This window comes from Drosophila ficusphila, unplaced genomic scaffold, assembly GCF_018152265.1.
Source record: "Drosophila ficusphila isolate 14025-0441.05 unplaced genomic scaffold, ASM1815226v1 contig_758, whole genome shotgun sequence".
Lineage (NCBI taxonomy): Eukaryota > Metazoa > Arthropoda > Insecta > Diptera > Drosophilidae > Drosophila > Drosophila ficusphila.
Genome location: NW_025064700.1, coordinates 267,571 through 289,314, shown reverse-complemented (window position 1 = coordinate 289,314; position 21,744 = coordinate 267,571). Strand labels below are relative to the sequence as shown.

The window sequence follows — 21,744 nt, the reverse complement described above, 5'->3', positions numbered from 1 at the left end:
TAATTGTACTTAGCTGGAAAATTTATGGCTTTCGCGTGTATAAGATGTACTCCGTCTTTTTCGAAATCAGTTCGGACGGAAGGAACATCTGTTGCATACATCTGAGTTCGACAAAATTGAAGCCAAACGATTTTGTTGATGTAGCCTATAGCGCCATTTACTAATCACTTCGAAACGTCAAAATTGGACCGTAGCATGACTTTTGCCCCCACAAATATTTCCAGTTCTGCTGGTAAACCTCCAGTTTTGTTTCTATCAACTTCACTTTCTTTAGCTCGTTTTGCTTTATAAAACAAAAAATATTATTTTAACATATTGTGAATCTAAACCATCCTCAAACCCCCTGGAATACACACAAAAAATTTCATCAAAATCGGTCCAGGCGCTGTTGAGTTATGCGCTTACCAACACATTCTCCGATTCATTTTTATATATAAGATATAGCTTACCCCGTTTGTTGTCAGACTGATCTGAATTAATCTGATGTGTTTGACAGTGACAATGATACCCATGTTGATGGGATTGACAAAACCTAAGTTATCCGCCATTTTGCAGAGGCCGCCATCTTGAATTTTAATTTTATATAGTACATTGTATTCTACTTGTTGAGACCTTTCATTTGATACCCATATTGATGGGATTGACAGAACCTACGTTATCCGCCACTTTGCGGCCGCCATCTTGGATTTACAATGTTATTGACATTACTATATTGTATTGTCATCGGAACTGAAGATGTTTACCAAATTTCAGATCAATCTGACAACAGGAAGGTACTTAAATTACAATTTCTAATTTTGACCCTAGTGTGACCTAAATAAAAAGTTTAAAAAAAGTTTAAAAACGACATGACTTTCTTGCCAACCCAATAAGTAATGCCAGTCATGTATCCAGGCAACGAATATGCGCGAATACGATCATCGGGCCGTATTTTTTCGAAGACAATGATGGAGCCACGATAACCCTCAATGGTGAGAGTATCGAGCTATGATAACCGAATTTCTGATGCCTATTATTCGTGAAAATGTCATGGATAACTTCTGGTTTCAACAGGACGGGGCAACTTGCCATACAGCTAGAGCAACAATCGATTTATTGCGAACATTGTTCCCTGGGCGGTTGATATCGAAAAGTGGTGATTTTGACTGGCCCCCAACATCACCAGATTTGACGGCACCAGACTTTTATTTGTGGGGTTATTTGAAATCCAAGGTATACGCTAATAAACCAAAAACCTTACGTCAACTAAAAGACAACATTAGACGTGAAATAGCCGCCATATCGTCTGAAACATTGACCAAAGTCATGGAAAATGCTGGAAAAAAGAATGCATTCGGCTGTCAGAGCTAAAGGTGCCCATTTACGTGATATCATTTTTAATAATAATATGTAAAAAAAAACTCCTTGGACCAAAATAAAGGATTTTTGGAATAAAAAAAAAAATTGTCCCTTTTTTTGTTTTTTTGTTTTAAGAATCAAGTGGGTCAACTTTAAATGGCCCACCCTGTATATAGAATAACGGAAATAAAATTATAACATCGTTGTTTATCATCAGACAAGCATGATTTTTTGAACAGAGTTTTCTAACAACTCTTGAAATACGAATAAAGTTTTATCAAAGTTGGACAACTATATCATATAGTTGCCATATGAACAATAGACGAAAATTTGGAAAATTATGTTGTTTAGTCTTTGTCTTTTGTTTGATATATTTGATTACTGCAAGGGTAATTCGGCCAGCCGAAGCTAGCTTCTTTTCTTGTTTTTATTCAAGGTAGTTTCCTTGTGCTTCGATACAGCGTTTAGCCCGGTCAATTAGCATTTAAAATATGTGTTAAATGTCATTTTTCGGAATGCTCTTGAGAATATTGGTCATTGCCTTTTAGATAGCTGAAATGTCCTGAAACCAGTGTCCTCTCATGGGCAATTTAAGTTTCATCTTTTTGTAAGGATTTAGTAAGACAGCTTTAAAGCTGAGAGACTAGTTTACAAAGATACTGACAGGTGGACGGACGTACGATACAGATTGTGATGATCAGTAATGATCAGAAATATATATACTTTATGGGGTCTGAGGTGTTTTCTTGACTGCGTTGAAAACTTATGACGGAAATTATAATACTTTCTGCAAGAATATACAAATAAAGAATCGTTAAAAAACCTGTATTAAACTAAAAAAAAAAGACGCTACCCACATATATAACAGTTCGACTGAAAAGTTCGTTCCATTTTTTTTTTTGCAAAATTTTTTTGAAATTTAACATAGTTTCATTCGAGGGCAATGCATTATAGCTGTGTTGCAACTTTTTGAATTAGCTATTTTGCCAGCGAGCATTCCATTCAGGTCTGCAAACTGACGACGCTTGGGTCAGATCTGGTGAACACGGTGGATGGGGAAGCGATTCGAAGCTCAATTCATGCAATTTTGCCATAGTTTGCATTGACTTGTGACATGATGCATTGTCTTGGTGAAACAGCACTTATTGTTCTACAAATAAGACCGTTTCTCAGCGATTTCGTCCTTCAAACGCTCTAATAATGCAATGTACGAGGTGTGTTCAAAAAGTGTCGCGAATTTTGTGTTTTTTCAAAAATTATTTATTTATTCATGAAGATCTATTTTGTCCCCTTCAAAGTAATCCCCATGAGATATTATGCACTTGTGCCAACGGTTTTTCCAATCTTGGAAGCACTTCAAAAAATCATTTTTTTTATCTTGATCAGCTCCTCCTTCTTTAACTCGTCAAGCGTTAAAGCTGGGAAAAAAATCGATGTCAACATCGATTACATCGATTCTTTTTTTTAGCCGATGCATCGATTTGGTTTTCAGGAAATCGGTGTATCGGAAGCCTAAAAAAAACAAAAAAAAAAAAAAAATTGAAAAGAATCGATGCACTGAGAATCGATTTTTCCCCAGCTCTATCAAGCGTAGCGTAACGTCGTCCTTTCATGGGCCTCTTCAGTTTAGGAAACAAAAAAAAGTCACAGGGGGCCAGATCTGGGGAATACGGTGGCTGCGGCATCATTAGTGTGTTGTTTTTTGCCAAAAAGTCGCGCACAAGCAACGATGTGTGAGCAGGGACGTTATCGTGGTAAAAGCCAATTTTGTTCTTCCACAAAACCGGGCGTTTCTGGCGGATTGCTTCGCGCCAATTGCGCATAACTTGCAGGTAAAATTCTTTATTGACCGTTCTTCCCTGTGGCAAGAACTCATGATGCACCACGCCCCTGCAATCGAAGAAAACTGTCAGCAAAACTTTCACATTCGACCGAACTTAAAGTCGTTCACATCTTCTCGGCCTTCTGAGAACATTTTGTACCACCGATTAACGTTGCTTCGGTTCGGATTATATTCGGAATGCATCTACGCACTTCACTTCGTTTTTCACACAAAATTTGATACAGGTTCTTTGATCCATTTTTTTGAATAGGTAAAAATCGAAGACGATCCAAAACACATACTAGCAAAGCAGCTGTCAACAATTAAGTGAACATTCAAAATGGCCAAGCTTGTCGGCATAAGTGAGAGACATGAATACCAACATAACGCCACAAAAAAATCGAAATTCGGTACGAGGTAACCCGCGAAAATTTAAAATTCGCGATACTTTTTGCACACACCTCGTATACCAAACTATCTGAACTAGAATACTTACATTTGTTGATTCCTCGGCCGTTTTTGCACATATATAAAATTCGCCTATAAATGAGGGAAACTTTACTGAGTAAGTCGCTGAAAAGCCGTCGCTAGCCACTTCGATAGGTGTGAATAGGTCAGTAGCTGGCTTTAGACATGGGCCGTCATAATCATTGTTTTCATCAGTGAAAGTTATCGCAGTATTTTTTTGAAGTCCGCTACCGAAAACTCGAACAAATCGTTCTTCGTTTACTAAAACACTTGGTATTCCATTTGTTGCCTCTATTGTGTCGTCTTCCAAACGAAAACCCACAATTCTAAATGAACTTGTTACGATCCGCCGTGAACGTGAACTGCAAAAACAAATTAAATTTTTTTATTTTTAAAGAACGTTGTGGAAATTATAAAACAAGAATAGAAAAAACTTAGCTCACCACCCGTCTAGTTAAGCCTTAAAATAATAAAATCCTTGCCAACAGCATATTTGCTTGTCGTTTGTCTGACATTCACAATGTCAGCTATTATTATCATCATCTCGTCAACTCACCAGCAGAGACTGACAGCGTCTCTGCTGCTATGCCTTTCGCAAGAATCCTTATTCTTCCCCGAATTGCGACCCGACAACTCGTCAGTAGAGATTGCTACCGTCTCTGCTACTATGCCTTTAGCATTAATTCTGTGATTCCTCGAATTTATTTCCGACATATGTATATTCGAATACGAAGACAACAACGATGTTAATATTCTACCTATATTTTTTTCAATTGTTCCTATAAAGCTTATATGATTCGTTCGCAACACAAGTTTGTTAATCACTCAGATTTCCACTTAAAAACCCGGTGCCCACAAATTGTAAGTTACTCGTCTTAAATTTGCCACCATCAGGCATTCTCTTTGAAAGTACCCCTCCATTTTTTTTTACCGCAATCGGCTTTTTGCGCAACTCGGACATTGATTTTTTACGTGCAAAAAGCGTTTTTGCACAACTCGGACATTGATTTTTTATGTGCAAAAAGCGTTTCTGCTTAAGTCAGACATTGATTTTTTATGTGCAAAAATCGTTTCTGCGCAACTCTGGCAATTTTTTGCAATTTCAATTCAACAACGGGTTGAGTTTGTTCCGTTTCAGCAGCATATCGCAGGTGTTGATTTGGTCTGGTTTTTGGTTCAAATCATGCGGCACCCAAACATCTAGCTTTTTTTGTTTACAGCCTTCTGCAGAGGGTTTGGTGACTAACTGCTTATTTATGTCGATGTCACGAGATGCCACTTGCCGGCATAACTCGATGTATTCCATGATTTGAACGGTATTCGTCGTCACAGGCCTTTTGGCGGCTGGCTTATCCATGGTGTTGTCTTCAACAGCTCCGAATCGTAGAAACCATTCCTCCGCGGTTCGAAGTGGTAGATTACCATCCCTCAAAACACCATTAATCGCACAAAACGTTTCTCTAGAAGATTTGCCTTTAACGATTAACATGAGCTCCATTTTACACGTCTATAAATGTTATTCGCAATATCCAACATTTAAATATGCATAGCGTCGGTTTATACGTTATGTCAAGACCTTTAGAATAATGATATTATTGCCAGATACAAGCTCTGTAGCGCGTGCATAGCCGCGAAAATCAAAGACAACAAGAAAAGAAGCTAGCTTCGGCAAGCCGAAGCTTATATACCCTTGCAATCATCAAATATGCCGATCAAAATGCATAAAGGCTAAACAACAAAATTTAAAATTTAATTCGTAATTCAAGACCCATTAGAAAACTCTATATTCCAATATCTTTCCTATGGCAGCTATATGATAACGTTGTCGGATTTTAATGAAGTTTTTTTGTCGATTCAAGCGTTATTAAAATATTTTAAAATTTATGCTCATGGGAATAAAAACAACGACGTTATATTTTTTTTCAATATTTATATATATATTTTTCGATCTTTCCCATGGCAGCTATATGACAGAGTTATCCGATTTTGATAAAATTTAATCAGAAGTTCAATAGTAGTTAGAAAATCTATCTGGAAGAAATAAAGTAGATCTGATCAAAAACAACAGCATGAGAATTTTTTATTTTATTCCCTTGTATGGGAGCTAACTTTAAAAATACATTGTATCTTTATTTTGTGCAGGGTACCACTTCAATTAAAATTTCTCAAATGTTATAGTGTATTGTAGCTGTAATTATAATATTCTTACTCAATTAAACCCACCATTTACTAATTTTTTTCTACATTTTTTGTCGAAAAAACCAACTACTGCTATTTCAATGAATATCCAAAAAACGGAAATAAGGCAAAGGAGAAAACTCAAACACCATAAAGTAATGGAAATTTACGTTGTTTTTAATACCACAAGCATGATTTTTCGAATATCGAGATTTTTAACTAACCTTGAATCGAGAACTACTTTCGTAAAAATCAGAAGAATTTTGCCAACAAGTGTTGGTAAGTAAGTAAGTAAGTCGGCCAAATGGTGATTTTAGATACCTTGTTGGCCTCATAATGAGCCAAACCGCCGTAGGACATGGTGGAATTGGAGGCCTTTTTCACTATAAGCCGCTTATCTCAAACGTTTAACTTTGTTTTTTGGAGCCCTTTATAATTTTTTTTATACTTTTCATTATCTATACTAATATTATAAAGGGTAAAATTTGTTTGTTTGTTTGTTTGCAGCGAATAGGCTCCGGAACTACTGGTCCGATTTAAAAAATTCTTTCACCGATAGAAAGCTATATTATCGTGGAGTTAAATAGGCTATAATTTATTTTGAAAAAAATTAGGGATCCGTAAGAAAATTGCAATATTGTCGCATATAAAGTGAGTTGCTCCCTCATCACACTGACAAACACGCTACCATAGCATTTTAACTCAACTCGTGCATTTGAGGATAAATTCACCACGATGTCCATAGTCCAAAATGCTTAGAGGACGATGTGCAAACATTGGCCGCAGACATCCAAGCCAGCAACAAGTATATTCACAAAACTTAAGCGAAGAAAGACAAATGAGCTCATGGAGATCATTGACATCATTAAATCGCTTGGCATTCCAATATGACCCCACTGCGAACTACAGTGATAATGAAAATTTAGATATTGGACCAATGGCGACTATATACCGATATTGCAGTGCGTTAAAGTTTAAAAGAGAAACGGCTGGATTGTGCTGCGCAAGTGGAAAAGTCAAACTGGAAAAGTGTTAAATCACCATCTTTCTATACATCCATATATTTGAAAAATGTTGCAACATTGACTTTTATGTTGTTAAATTGTGTTGACCAGCGAAGCGGACACAGGACCTCTAGTCTTCAAATAAATCGTGTACAACATTTCGCGATTTTTTTATTTTCGTGGCGATTTAGCTCACATTAGGGCCTGAGCCCAAATATGCATCAATTTTCCCCCATCCATTTTCCATCTTTATCCTGGAGTGCCGATCCAAAACCTATTTTTGTTTCATTTAATCAATAATAGCATCAGATTGAAAAAACCTCGTTTTAAACAAACTGCGCACTGCACACAAGTGATTATTTCAGTCAGAAGTTTGCAACGCAGTGAAGGAGACACCTCAGACCCCATAAAGTATATATATTCTTGATCAGCATCACCATCTGAATCGAAATATGTATGTACGTCTGTCCCTCTGTCCTCCTGTCGGTTTCTATGTAAACTAGTCTCTCAGTTTTAAAGCTATCTCGCTGAAACTTTCCGAAAAGGTGTGTAGTCATTGCACGCAGTATATAAGTCGGAACGGGCCGGATCGGCCGACTATATCGGATAGCTCCCATACGAGAGAATGAAATAAAAAATTCTCACGCCTTTGTTTTTGATCAGATGGACTTGATTTCTTCAAGATGGCGTTTTCGAACTGTTATTGAATTTCGGATTAAATTTTATCAAAATCGGATAACTCTATCATATAGCTGTCATAGGAGAGATCAAAATATTTTATATATTAATAATGGAAAAAAATTATAATGTCGTTGTTTTTAAGGGGTTATATACCTTCTTTGTCGAAGAAAAAGAGGAAAGTTCGGATTTTTTTTAGGTATGAAGCAATTATTTTATTACACGGGTGTTTTAATTTTTTGATAGTACACTTTATTAACAATGTTTTTGAAAAATTTCGTTTAAAAATATAAAATAGTTTTTAACGGGTTGCTGTTTCCCTTAGAGGCCTTTTTTTTAGAGCCTTGCGGTGACAACTCCCCAGGTCGAACAGGTCAACTGAAACCATAAAAGTAAAAAAATTTCATTAGTTTATTGTAATTCCTTGTGCTTGAACGATCGTTTTTTTAAGATTTTTTTTTTATGGATACGGGAACGTTTTATGCTAAAAATGAACTTTTTGGTCTCTAGAAATTTCACTAAAAAATTAATTTCGGCGAAAAAAAAGTTTGGTGCGTGAAAAGTCGATCGTTCAAACACAAGACAATTTCATTAAGAACATTTGAAAAAAAATTTGAAGTAAATCGGTTCAGTAGTTTTCCGCCAATCCATGTCACCGCAAAGTCATTTTTCAAGAAACACCATTTCGAGATATTCGCGGTTAAAGTTTCAAGTTCAGTTTCGGGCCGCTGCGAGGCGCGCGGTTAGGAGCGCTGTAAGCGTCAGTCGAAGACAATTGATACCATGGAACAATACACTCCAAAGGAACGCGCTCAAATTGTTCAGCTCTACATTGAAAATAAATTCTCAATTTATCAACGTGCGTTTCGTGAGGCACATTTCTTGATGAATAGAGGCGTAAATAAGCAAAATTGTCGATTTTATGCAACCGAAAATCCTCAATTAATCGAAGAACAGCCACTTTACGACCAAAAAATTACAGTTTGGTGCGGTGTTTGCGCGAATATGATCATCGGACCGTATTTTTTCGAAGACAATGATGGAGCCACGATAACCCTCAATGGTGAGAGTATCGAGCTATGATAACCGAATTTCTGATGCCTATTATTCGTGAAAATCTCATGGATAACTTCTGGTTTCAACAGGACGGGGCAACTTGCCATACAGCTAGAGCAACAATCGATTTGTTGCGAACATTGTTCCCTGGGCGGTTGATATCGAAAAGTGGTGATTTTGACTGGCCCCCAACATCACCAGATTGGACGGCACCAGACTTTTATTTGTGAGGTTATTTGAAATCCAAGGTATACGCTAATAAACCAAAAACCTTAAGTCAACTAAAAGACAACATTAGACGTGAAATAGCCGCCATATCGTCTGAAACATTGACCAAAGTCATGGAAAATGCTGGAAAAAAGATATCATTTTTAATAATAATTTGTAAAAAATCTCCTTGGACCAAAATAAAGGATTTTTGGAATAAAAAAAAATTGTCCCCTTTTTTTTGTTTTTTTGTTTTAAGAATCAAGTGGGTCAACTTTAAATGGCATGCACCAAAATACCAGCGAAACGTGGTCGTCCCCCAAAGAAAATGCAGAATAAACTCTCTTTGATGAAGATGAAGACATCGATTTCTGCATTTTATGTTGGGAACCTATGTCACGGTATACAAATCGCAACAAGTCTGTTACGTGCATTGAATGCAAGAGGGAAGTTCACCTGAAGTGCGCAAAAATGCGAAAATTTTATTTTATGTCAAAACTGCAACTCTGAATCATTTTCTTGAACCGACATTTACTGTAAAATCCCGAATCCTGAATTCAATTATTTTCCACCACGTTACGATATTGTCAACGATTTTCTGAAGATGGCCCAACCCTGACAACATTTTTATACCCTTGCAGAGCAAAAGGGTATTATAATTTCAGTTAGAAGTTTGCAACGCAGTGAAGGAGACACCTCAGACCCCATAAAGTATATATATTCTTGATCAGCATCACGATCAGAATCCAAATACGTATGATATGTACGTCTGTCCGTCTGTCTGTCTGTGTGTCTGTCCGTTTCCGCGCAAACTAGTCTCTCAGTTTTAAAGCTATCTTGATGAAACTTTCCCAAAAGGTGTGTAGTCATTGCACGCAGTATATAAGGGTGATTCCCAGAGCTCGCAAATAACAGTTGACCGTTTTTCATCTAGTGCTCTGGGTTCGAGCACAACCGAAAAAGTTCATACTGTCTCGCTCTCGCTCTAAGCAAGAGCCCCTTGCTGTCATCATTTGTGTTTTCTGTTGAGCACTTTTCGTTGAGCTCTTTGTATTTCGGTCTTTCAATGAGCAGTGCGTAAGGAGCAGATCGAGAAACGCTCGCACAATGAGAGTCACCAAGAGACCGATTGACCGAAAAACTCAATGCAAATGGTCTTCGCATTTACACACACATGTTCAATTCACGAAGACTATTAATATATTTCGTCCGCAAAACCGATGTTTAACGATTTGCTTGCCTATACGTGCACTGTATACCAATACATATGCAAAAGACCTTTTGCTTCACTGAAAACGACAAAACGGTCCTGGAGCAACCAGAACAAAACCGAATAGAAAAAATCGGTTTCGGTCTGAGCGCAACCGAACCCATTTACGAACCCATAAATCGGTCGTTCTCTGAGACTTTTCGTAAAGGGTCAGGAGAATACTGTTATTAGCAGACAACGAGAAACGGTCGACTGTTATTTGCGAGCTCTGGTGATTCCATATCAGATTTACAGTCGATATTGGGAAATTCGATGAGATATTTTTTTTCATGCTCTTTATCGAAAATAAATCGACACGTATTTTTTTATATGGCTCAGAAAATTTTTTTGACAAAGTTATAATTTTTTTAATTTTTGATGAACTGCCCTTTTTTTGATGACAGTCGCGTTTTCCAGCCCCAATAACTCGATAACCGTACGTCGCAGAAAAAAATGTATAGGAAGTAAAAATTTCATCCTTCCTTCTTCTTTGCAAAACTTTCGTGAAATAATTTTTTTAAACAATTTTTCACCACAAAAAGTTCAAATGTTTATAACAAATTAATTTTTCTCCAACTTGGACAATTTTGATTTTTTTTTTTATCACAATAAATCCTTCAAATTCTTCTGATGAACATACTAAAATTTCAGAATGGTATCAAAATTAGTTTTTGAGTTATAGAATATTCAAGATCATCATGCACGGTCCGCGCGCTCGGTCTCAGGGCGTGCGCCGACCAACGACTCTAACGAGCGTCAATTCACTTCGCGCGCGCATAGTAAGAATCAATGAAATGAATTTTTAATGCTATTTAATTCTATTACTCAAAATCTAATTTTGATACCATTCTGAAATTTTAGTATGTTCATCAGAAGAATTACAAAGCTTTCAACTCGATATTTTTTTAATCTGTATGTGTCGGCAGAGCTTATACAGGGTGGGCCATTTAAAGTTGACCCACTTGATTCTTAAAACAAAAAAACAAAAAAAAGTGGACAATTTTTTTTTTATTCCAAAAATCCTTTATTTTGGTCCAAGGAGATTTTTTACAAATTATTATTAAAAATGATATCTTTTTTCCAGCATTTTCCATGACTTTGGTCAATGTTTCAGACGATATGGCGGCTATTTCACGTCTAATGTTGTCTTTTAGTTGACTTAAGGTTTTTGGTTTATTAGCGTATACCTTGGATTTCAAATAACCCCACAAATAAAAGTCTGGTGCCGTCCAATCTGGTGATGTTGGGGGCCAGTCAAAATCACCACTTTTCGATATCAACCGCCCAGGGAACAATGTTCGCAACAAATCGATTGTTGCTGTATAGCAAGTTGCCCCGTCCTGTTGAAACCAGAAGTTATCCATGAGATTTTCACGAATAATAGGCATCAGAAATTCGGTTATCATAGCTCGATACTCTCACCATTGAGGGTTATCGTGGCTCCATCATTGTCTTCGAAAAAATACGGTCCGATGATCATATTCGCGCAAACACCGCACCAAACTGTAACTTTTTAATCGTAAAGTGGCTGTTCTTCGATTAATTGAGGATTTTCGGTTGCATAAAATCGACAATTTTGCTTATTTACGCCTCCATTCATCAAGAAATGTGCCTCACGAAACGCACGTTGGGTTAACACAATTGAGAATTTATTTTCAATGTAGAGCTGAAAAATTTGAGCGCGTTCCTTTGGAGTGTATTGTTCCATGGTATCAATTGTCTTCGACTGACGCTTCCAACGTGGTATGACATTTGACGATCTGTCGACGCTGTCAAAAGTTACAGGGTTGCCGAATGGGTCAAATTTAAATGGCCCACCCTGTATATACATACATACATAATCATTAATAAACATTTTGTTAAGGGGTTATATACCTTTTTTATTTTCAAAAAATCGAAAATTTTTTTATTGCTTTATCTTAAAGAACAACTCCTTGAGAGTTACAGCGCTCCCTAACCGCGCGCCTCGCAGCGGCCCGAAACTGAACTTGAAACTTTAACCGCGAATATCTCGAAATGGTGTTTCTTGAAAAATGACTTTGCGGTGACATGGATTGGCGGAAAACTACTGAACCGATTTACTTCAAATTTTTTTTCAAATGTTCGTAATGAAATTGTCTTGTGCTTGAACGATCGACTTTTCACGCACAAACTTTTTTTTCGCCGAAATTAATTTTTTAGTAAAATTTCTAGAGACCAAAAAGTTCATTTTTAGCATAAAACGTTTTCGTATGCATAAAAAAAAAAATCTTAAAAAAACGATCGTTCAAGCACAAGGAATTACAATAAACTAATGAAATTTTTTTACTTTTATGGTTTCGGTTGACCGCAAGGCTCTTCAAAAAAAAGGCCTCTAAGGGAAACAGCCACCCCTTAAAAACTATTTAATATTATTCCACGAAATTTTGCACAAACATTGTTAATAAATAATTGCTACATACCTAAAAAAAAATCCGAACTTTCCTCTTTTTCTTCGACAAAAAAGGTATATAACCCCTTAATAGGCATATATTAAAAAAGCCAAGTTATCATAAAACAACCAACTATGCCGAGTCTAAATACGTCATTGCTGTCCAACTAAAACTGGATTTTATCAGTCTTAGCCGCCGATGTGTTTTGTTGATGTATGATTGGACAAAACTATTGACACACTCACATAAATTCATTTATGGATAAGACAAAAAAGTTGTGCATCTATACAAGAACAAATTGTTATCGCTTCATTTTTTAATACGAATTAGAACGGTACCTCTTTCTAAAACCCATAAACAAAAAGTGAACAAGATAACCAATCAAATTGCCGGGGAAAAAAATTTAATGATAATAGGATAACTATATCATATAGATGGAAGAGCGAACTGTGAAAATATAGAAATTTATTAGAAAAATGGAAATGTAATAACTACACAACTTTTGTTAAATTTTCAAAGCGATAGCTATAAAACTGAGAGACTAGTTTACAAAAACAGAAAGAAGAACCGACATTCGCGTCTAGTTCGATTTAGATCGTGATGCTAAACATATATAATTCACTGGGTGGCAAACTTCTGACTGAAAATTTAATATCCTCTGGAAGGGTATAAAAATTTTGTTTAAGTCTAAATTGCTACCAAACAAAAAAGCAAGTGCAAGCCATATGATCTATTGCCGAACTTTTCAAACTTAATCTTCGCAAGCGATTATAAACATTTTGAAGAATCCGAGTTATTCCTGTCCAAATTAAACTGGATTTGATCAGTTTTAGCAGCCAAAGATTATGCCAAACTGATGACCAACTCACATCATTCTTTTTACCGATAAGACTGAACATGTGCAAATATAAAAGTGCTATTAGTCATAACTTTATTTTAGTCATAACCGTTCTGTTCCTACAGCGTTAATATTCGATATGCCCATCCTAAAATGCAAAAGAAAACAACGACATAACCAAATAAATTTCATGCACGATAAATATAATGTTAAAACAGATTAAAAATTAAAAACTTATCTAAACCTAAAATTAGAAAACAAGAAAGGAAATTATCCTCTCGGAGTATAAGTTTGTTGAAAGGTATGTAACAGGTCGAGTTGATCTGACTTACAGTGGTGGCCATAAGTATTTTGACAAAATAAAAGTGAAATATACTCGAAACTTGAACTTTCTTCTTTTAACTTTTAGTATCAATAAAGGTAATTCAAATGCCGTTTGAATGATACCATACTTTTCTCAACTCATTCGATATTTATTGAAAAGGGCAATTTTTAAAAAAAAGTCAAAAAAAACTTTTACCCTCGGCTTCAAAACTAAAATTTTTGGATGCAAAAAATTTCTTTAAACAAAAATAATAAAAACTGCAAACAGAATTTTTCAAAAATAATTTTTCTTCTATTTTTTGAAGGTGACAATGTCGGTAAAAATTTGTATGGAAAAGAGAAAAATATGGCTTAAGGGGGTCTTCCTATGTGACGGCCTGTTTTTTAGGGTTATTTTAGGATTTTTTTTCTACGACCAGTAAATATTTAGAGCTTCAAGCTTTTTATCATTTATTAACACATATTTGGACAGTATAAATAAAAAATTTCAGCAAAAAATATTCGGTCAAACTAGAGTTACAGCGCTCTGAACACCCCCGCCTCGAAAAAAAGAGCTCCCACTTCCTCCACGATTCCGGCTGATCGGCTTATCAGAAAAAAAAAAAAATAAACGGCGTTTTAATTTGTAGGCTTAAATGCACGGAATGAACTACAATCAAAGGAATATAAAAAAAATTGGATTTTTGATAGACATTTGAAAAAAAGTTGCAAATTTGGCGTGTTTTTTTTTTTTTTTTTGCTATAAAAAAATCGAAGTTTTGAAAATTTTCGATTGATAATAGTTCATTCCATGCGTTTACATATATTGAGTGTGCCCTGTAAATTTCAAGTAATTCGGTCCAGCCGTTTCTGAGATACAATGGAGGAAAGTTTGAAAAACACAGTTTTGAGAAAAACGCGTTTAAAGTTTCTAACTGCCAACTCAGCGCTTCGAACCGCTCTTTCTTTTACCTGCTGTATCTTTAAAACGACTTCGAATTTTCTAAAATCGCTTTACTAGCGTATTCTAGACATGTTAAGGGAGCAATTTATGAAAAAAAAAAAAAATCGATTTTTTCAACCCATCACATAGGAAGACCCCCTTAAATGCGTATTTCTAAGCAGTAATAACTCAGTTTATATGCGATTTTTGGTATGTCGAACGGAATAAAAAGTATCCTATGTCCTATTCCTGTCTCTAAGCTACCTCCGTACCAATTTTCAGCCAAATCTGATAAGCCGTTTAGGCGTGAAAGAGTACCAGAAAGACAGAGTTACTTTCGCATTTATAATATTAGTATGGATAGTATGGATAGTATGGAAGTATGGATATGGATAGTATGGATATGGAAGTATGGACTAGTATGGAAGTATGGATAATATGGATAGTATGGAAGTATGGATAGTATGGATATGGATAGTATGGTTGTATATTTTGACATACATTACATACTCAAATACATACATATGTAAGCCGAGGAGCGTCACCCCCCAGAAGAGACTTCTGCGACACTTCCAGAAGTTACCCAGAAGAATATTCCCAATTGGAAAATAATTTTACTATAGGGGAGATGTGGGGGTTGTGGGCATAGTTTTGTTTTTGGCTTATAATTACCGAACTAGTGCATATTATTTGGACATATGGGTATCTGTGTGAAGCTAGAGACCTAAGCTAACTAATTATGAAGAAACATACTTGATTTTGTCATACGAAAAAATTTCATATGGACTTTTGTAAAATCGTAATTTTCAGCTAAAATTTTTTTTTGGGGGGGTTGTGGGCACCCTGGGAAAAAATGCTGCAAATGGAATAATATGGAAAAAAAAACCGCAACCAATATCAACAAAATGACAATTTATTTATTTCAAAGACTACATAGGCGTTATTCATCGTCGGAAACACAATTTTGACATGTATAATGACTGCCCCGCATGTCCACACATTTGGGATGAAAAGCTCGATCGCAGATGTCACAATTGAGTCATAATCCCTCTCAGCGGGAGAGGATCCTTTTCCAAGAGCCTAAGATTTCTAGAAGAATGTTCTTGAGGGTTCCAAACAAATTTTGAAAACAATTTTACAAGAAATTGTAGGTAATAAAAAAATTTGCCAAAAAAAAACGGGTGCCCACAACCCACCCAATTTTGGTGCCCACAACCAACTTTCGCAGGCATTTTAAGAAGTAATTAAAAAGTGTGTTTGCATAAATTTTTTGGTTCAAATCAATATTGTTCCATTTAGTATATTGCTTTGACTAAATAAAAATGCATTACACTTACCTTTTTAATCGATTCACTTTAATTGATACACTATTGAAAATCTTTGAATAAAGTTTCACCACCTTTTCCAAGCACAAGAAAAACCAATTCGTTAATTTCAAAAAGCAAACGCGTTCGTTTACTTTGATATTTGGCATAAATCATACATAGGGTAATTGCTTGCGAATGACATTACCAAAAAAATTCAATCTTCATTTTGTGAAAATATACGTAGGGGTGCCCACAACCGACCCATGCCCACAACCCCCACTTCTCCCCTATTTATTAAAAATGTAGCTTTTTTTTAATATAATTTTGTATATTTTCGACGCTTGTACCCGATGAACTGTTGACGGAAGATTTTTTGATTTTTCAGCTCTGAATCATCCGGAAATTTAACAAATGTAAACTCCAAAAGAAAACAAACAAATACAGTGGAATCCCGATAATTCGTACCCCGTGATAATTCGTAAAAAATTCTGTCGCCTTGAAAAAAACTCGTTAATTCGTAAAAATTCCTTACATTTTGGTCCCCTCGTTAATTCGTAGTACTTGGCGCAACGCAAAGAATATTGAACCTCTTATAAATCGTAATTTTGTTTCGTAACCTCTTATAAATCGCAATACGATGCGAAATTTTTTGTAGTTCAGGGGTTATATACCTTTTTTAGGCTCAAAAAATCGAAAAAAATTTTATAATTTTTTTTCTATGTACATACTTTTAACAATTTTTCTGCAACATTTTTTAGAGATCGGGACACTAGAACCTAAGATACAGCCGTTCATAGCGCACGGTGTACATGACTACCTAATGTCCACCTAAAACTTTAAACGCGATTATCTCGGAATCGCATTTTTGAGAAAAGGTCTTTGCGGTGAGCACGATATCTCGGTAACCACTACATCGATCAATTTTGGGGGATTGTTTGTAGATACAATAGCTAGATCGTGAACGAAGAAATTTTATTTTCGACAATTTTTTCTATTTTTTTCTGGCGAAAAACTAAATTATTAGACCTCGAAAAATCGGTTTTTTTGAAAAAATAATCACTGTAACTGTAAAAAATTTTTTTCGTAAAATCCTTCGTTCACGAACTAGGTAACACTATATACTAACGTAGTTTTTTTTTTTTTTTTTTAAGTTGAGCCGTTTCCTTGTTTTCATGCTCACCGTGAGCCACTACTGAAAAAAGGACTTCTGCGGCAAGGACTGTAACTTCAAAAATTATGAAAATTTTCAATCGAAATTTTATACGAATTTACTTAAGGACACGTACGTTGATAAAATTTGTATTGTATTTCAATAAAACAATGGTAACATGCTAAAAAAAAAATAAATAAAAACCCTGTATTTCTCTGGAGAAAAAGGTATATAACCCCTTAAGGGGCACAACTAGTGTGACATTTCAAAAAAATCTTTTTTTTTTCTTTTATATTTCGGTAGATTACACCTTTAAAAATAACATATTAAAATTTCAAATCGATATCTCAAATAGTTTTTGAGTTATAGCAATTTCAAGAGCAGCCGCTCTCATAACAGTGCAAGCGATCATCTTTATCTTTAAACGCGTTTTTCTCGAAACAGCATTTTCCGAATTTGCTGCAGTGATAACTAAAAAACTAATGATCCGATCACTATCAAATTTTTTTTACATGTTCTATATATAGTTCTCCCTACAATCACCTAACGATTTTTTATCTGATCAAAAATCGAATTTTGGCAGGCCAAAAACGACCAACATTTTGGGTAAAATTCGATATTTTTTTTTAAACACCGCCATTTTGTCAATTTTTGATATTTTTTATTTATCGTAGGTCATTGTATAGACAATATCATCTAGTTTAACGAGAATTTTTCATTTTTTGATTTCATCCACGGAGAGGGCCGGAATCACTGCAGCAGTTGAGGCACTTTTTTTTAGCGCCGTTGGAGATCGGCTCTAACTTAAAAAATATTTAATTTTTTTCTTTAAAAATTTTACTGTATATTCTTCAAACATGTATAAATATATTCTGAAAATTTTAAAATAATTGATCAAGTAGTTTTTTTTAATAAAAATTCCCAAAAATCACCTTTTTTTTTGCCGTCACACTAGTTGTGCCCCTTAAAGCACCGTTAGATTTTGCAGACAGCTATGCCGCCTTTATGTCGCTATGCATTATGGATTTTGTGTTTCTCTCGCTGTTATAATTTTATGTTATTGTTTAATTTTCCTTTTATTTGAAAAACGTACAAATGAATGTACATACTTATAATGTTTGTTTAATTTGAATAAAGTTAAATACATATGTTAACATGATGTGAAATGTAAAAACCCCGTTTATTCGACTCTTTCATTTTTGAGCCCCGTTAAATAGAAATCTGGATAAATCGAATTATATAAAAAAATTGTTGATCTTAACATGTGCTGCATTTTTAAACACTTAACAATTTTAAGACTTGAACTGGCAAAACAGCAATCTAGAAACTAAATGACGCTTTGCAGCAAAATCAGTACGCGAGTCAAAAGAAAATACAAAAAAATGTTCAGTAAAAACCAGAATATCGGTACATTTTTGGGACCTTTGCTTTACTATCTTCCTATAAACTTCCAGAAGCGACTTGTATATTTGTTCTTGTAAAATGTGTTCTATCGTCTTTCTATCTTCCAGAAGTGACTCAGAAGTGTCTTCTTCGGGATAGATGTGTATTTTGTTGTTGTAAAATGTGTGCTATCGTCTTTCTATCTTCCAGAAGTGTCTTCTAGACGATAAAAAAAAACTCTTCTTTTTTTCCAAAAATTTCTATCGTCTTTCTATCTTGCAGAAGTGTCTAAGAAGTGACTTGTAGGCGATAGATGTGTATTATGTTTTTGTAAAATGTGTTCTATCGTCTTTCTATCTTCCAGAAGTGACTAAGAAGTGTCTTCTAGGCGATAGGGGATAAATTTATCTTCCAAAGGCTTGCAGGGATATAAAGAATATAAAAAAAAAATCCGAATGATAATAATATGTAACTTACAATGGCAACTACTTTAGGGGCTTTTGTTAAATTTTTTTTAAGAGTTATCCTTGGGCCTTAATGGGACACTAATAAAAAAAAGTGTCGAGGAACGTGATTTCTAACTATTTATTTAATAAAATAACACTGCCGCGAGACCAACCGTTTGTAGAACATTGCCATTTTCTACGCGAAACACTACCGAAAAGAAAGTATTGTGGAAGTAGAGTGCTGCAAGTGTGTGAAAAGGTAAAAAAAAATAAAAGAAATACTGAGTATAAATCCAAAATATCCTACGGCCAGTTGCTTATTGCTATTTTTACAAATAAATACATAATTAGAAATCACGGTAAAATTGCGCTTTAGCGGCTTTTGCTAAAAGTGGTCTAGGAATTTATTTTTTTTTTTAAATGGATACCTTGGGGCCTAAGCATTAATAAAAAAGTGGCGGAAAGCGTAAATTTTAATTATTTATGTGTTAAAATAGCAATTATTACTGCCGCGAGACAACCCGCTTTAGAACATTGCCATGTTTTTCTAGCGAAAAACTTTACCGTTGAGAATGTGTTGTGGATGAAGAGTGCTGCAATTGTGTGAAAATTTAAAAACAAAATAAATTAAACAATTTTACCATGTCAGGCACTGCCAATTTTAGTACTGAACGCTTTAAAGGTTGCGAAATGACTCAGAGTGATTTTATAGTACTGAGTGAATATCCAGAAAAGCTATGGCCAGTTGCTTTTTTGCTATTTTTACAAATAAATAATTAGAAATCAAGCTTTCCGCCACTTTTTTATTAATGTTTAGACCCCAAGGTATCCATTAAAAAAAAAAAAAAAATTCCTAGACCATTTTTAGCAAAAGCCGCTAAAGCGCAATTTTACCGAAATCACGCCTTCCGCCCTTTTTTTATGTTTAAGATCCAAGGAGCTCTTTAAAAAAACAAGCATTCCCTAACCCACTTTTAGCAAATATTTAAAGATCCGTTCATATGTGTGTGACGTACACACAAAAGTAATTGAATAATTTTTCATCTACTTTCATATATTTATATATATACATAAATACACATAAGAACCATAGAACCATTTATAATAATATATAATGTAATATTATATAGTACAATAAAATAATACAACTGAAATAAAACAACATGACATATCGTTACAAACACATATGTATGTATTCATGTGCTGCATATTTTTAATAATATAAATCTGTATGAATGTACATAGGGGAACAAATACATATATCTAGGAACATTTTGTAAATTAATTTTTGTTAGAGTAACTTGTACTTTTTATTTTGCTTATCATTTTCAACAAGATAACGAAAACAAAAAAATTTTAATTTGGTAGATGAGACTGAGTTGGGTCACTGTATTGCACATTGCTTGGGTGTGCTTATAATAAACAGCACATAACCAGAAATTTCTGGATAGATTTCTATGTTCATAAGTGATACATATGAATTTATGAAACATTTGTACCCAAAAAATTTTTAAGAAATACAGTTTCTTGCTACACACATTAAAAATGTATGTCGAAATGTGTCTTATAAAGAAAAAATTCCATTGAAAGCTTTTATTAACAACCAACATAGTAAAATGAAATTATAAAAATATATTTATACATAAGTACTTTTACAAATCTGATATATTTATGTAAGGCGATATCTGTTCCACACACTTGCCTTGGATTTTTTGGAGACGGAGCCGATAATTTATTTGCTTCCTCAACGGACATTCCGTTTACGCCATCGGCAATGAGGATAAATATAATAAAGGACGCAAAACATGTTTTCTTCATTGTTGTTAAACCAAGCACAAACCATGCTGGCGCAATTGATTTTTCACAATTGAATCGCTTCTGAAAGCTATGTGCGTCTTGAAGAAAGTCATAAGTAATTCTTAAAAATTTTTCGAAGACACTAACGTTGTTAATAAACTTAAAGTGCTTAATACATTTAGTCCGCTTTTGACATTTATAAATACAATGTTCACTATTTTCCATACTACGGTTTTGGGAGTAACCGTTCACTTTATATCAATGTCACTTTTATAAACACAGTACTATTCTTGCGGTCGTGCAAACAAGATTTTAAATCGAAAAGTATAAATGATTTTGTCGTTTATCGAATTTCCGATTAACATGTGTTGATTAATCAGTGTTCAGACTAAATAAAAGAATTAAATGGAAAGACGTTTTGCGTGTTGCTTAATACTCTTTTCTTTATAAAAAATATCCTCATTTTCCACACTTTATTTACATTAAGAACTTATATTATTTTGGTATATGTTTACAAGTGCTATGCACGGTAAAAATAAAATAAAATAAAGTAAAATTTGGAAACGATGTGTTTTTTTTTTCTAAAACTTCGAAATCCGTTTGCGGAGAGTGAAAATTTTGCACCGTTTTTTTGTTATTAACAATTAAAGATGCGATTGGTAATACAAATTCGGACCTGAGTGACCGTATTTGCAGGTGATTTGCCGATTATTGCAGTCGTCTGGTGTCGGATTACTGCAAATACGGTCACTCGAATCCTAATTTGTCCTTCTAATCGCATCTTTAATTGTTTATAACAAAAATTTTTACTTTCCGCCAACGGATTTTGAAAAAACACATCATTTGCATATTTAACTTTTTTTAAAGCTGTTTTTACCGTGGACCGCACTTGTAAGCAATTACCATTATTTTAGCTTACTTAACGTTTGCCAAATGTTACAACAATTTCAATATATCAATTTTGAAACGAAGTGAGGCAACAAGTTAAATTAAAATAAGAAAAATAATTTACATTAAAACTTGATTGAGTTTACATCTCTCCTTAAATGGTTCCTTCCCCGCGCTTGCCAGTATGACCGCAAAAAGGTTATTGCCAGCTGTTTGTTATGTTTCACATCTATCATATATTCCACCCATTTCGTTTGGATGGTCTCTGTGAGATTACC

General features: G+C 34.6%; 1 protein-coding gene across 1 annotated transcript in view; it reads right to left on the bottom strand.

Annotated features, from left to right (window-relative positions):
• Positions 1–20,907, bottom strand: part of LOC108095392 (unextended protein) — a 63,245-nt gene extending 42,338 nt beyond the window's left edge. Inside the window, exons 1-2 of the mRNA XM_043208876.1 lie at positions 20,484–20,907; positions 3,657–3,990 (exon numbers count right to left, since the gene is read on the bottom strand). Of these exons, the coding sequence (XP_043064811.1) occupies positions 3,657–3,990; positions 20,484–20,803 (654 nt within the window). The 5' untranslated portion in view covers positions 20,804–20,907. The remainder of the gene's footprint in view (positions 1–3,656; positions 3,991–20,483) is intronic.
• Positions 20,908–21,744: the final 837 nt, after the last annotated feature.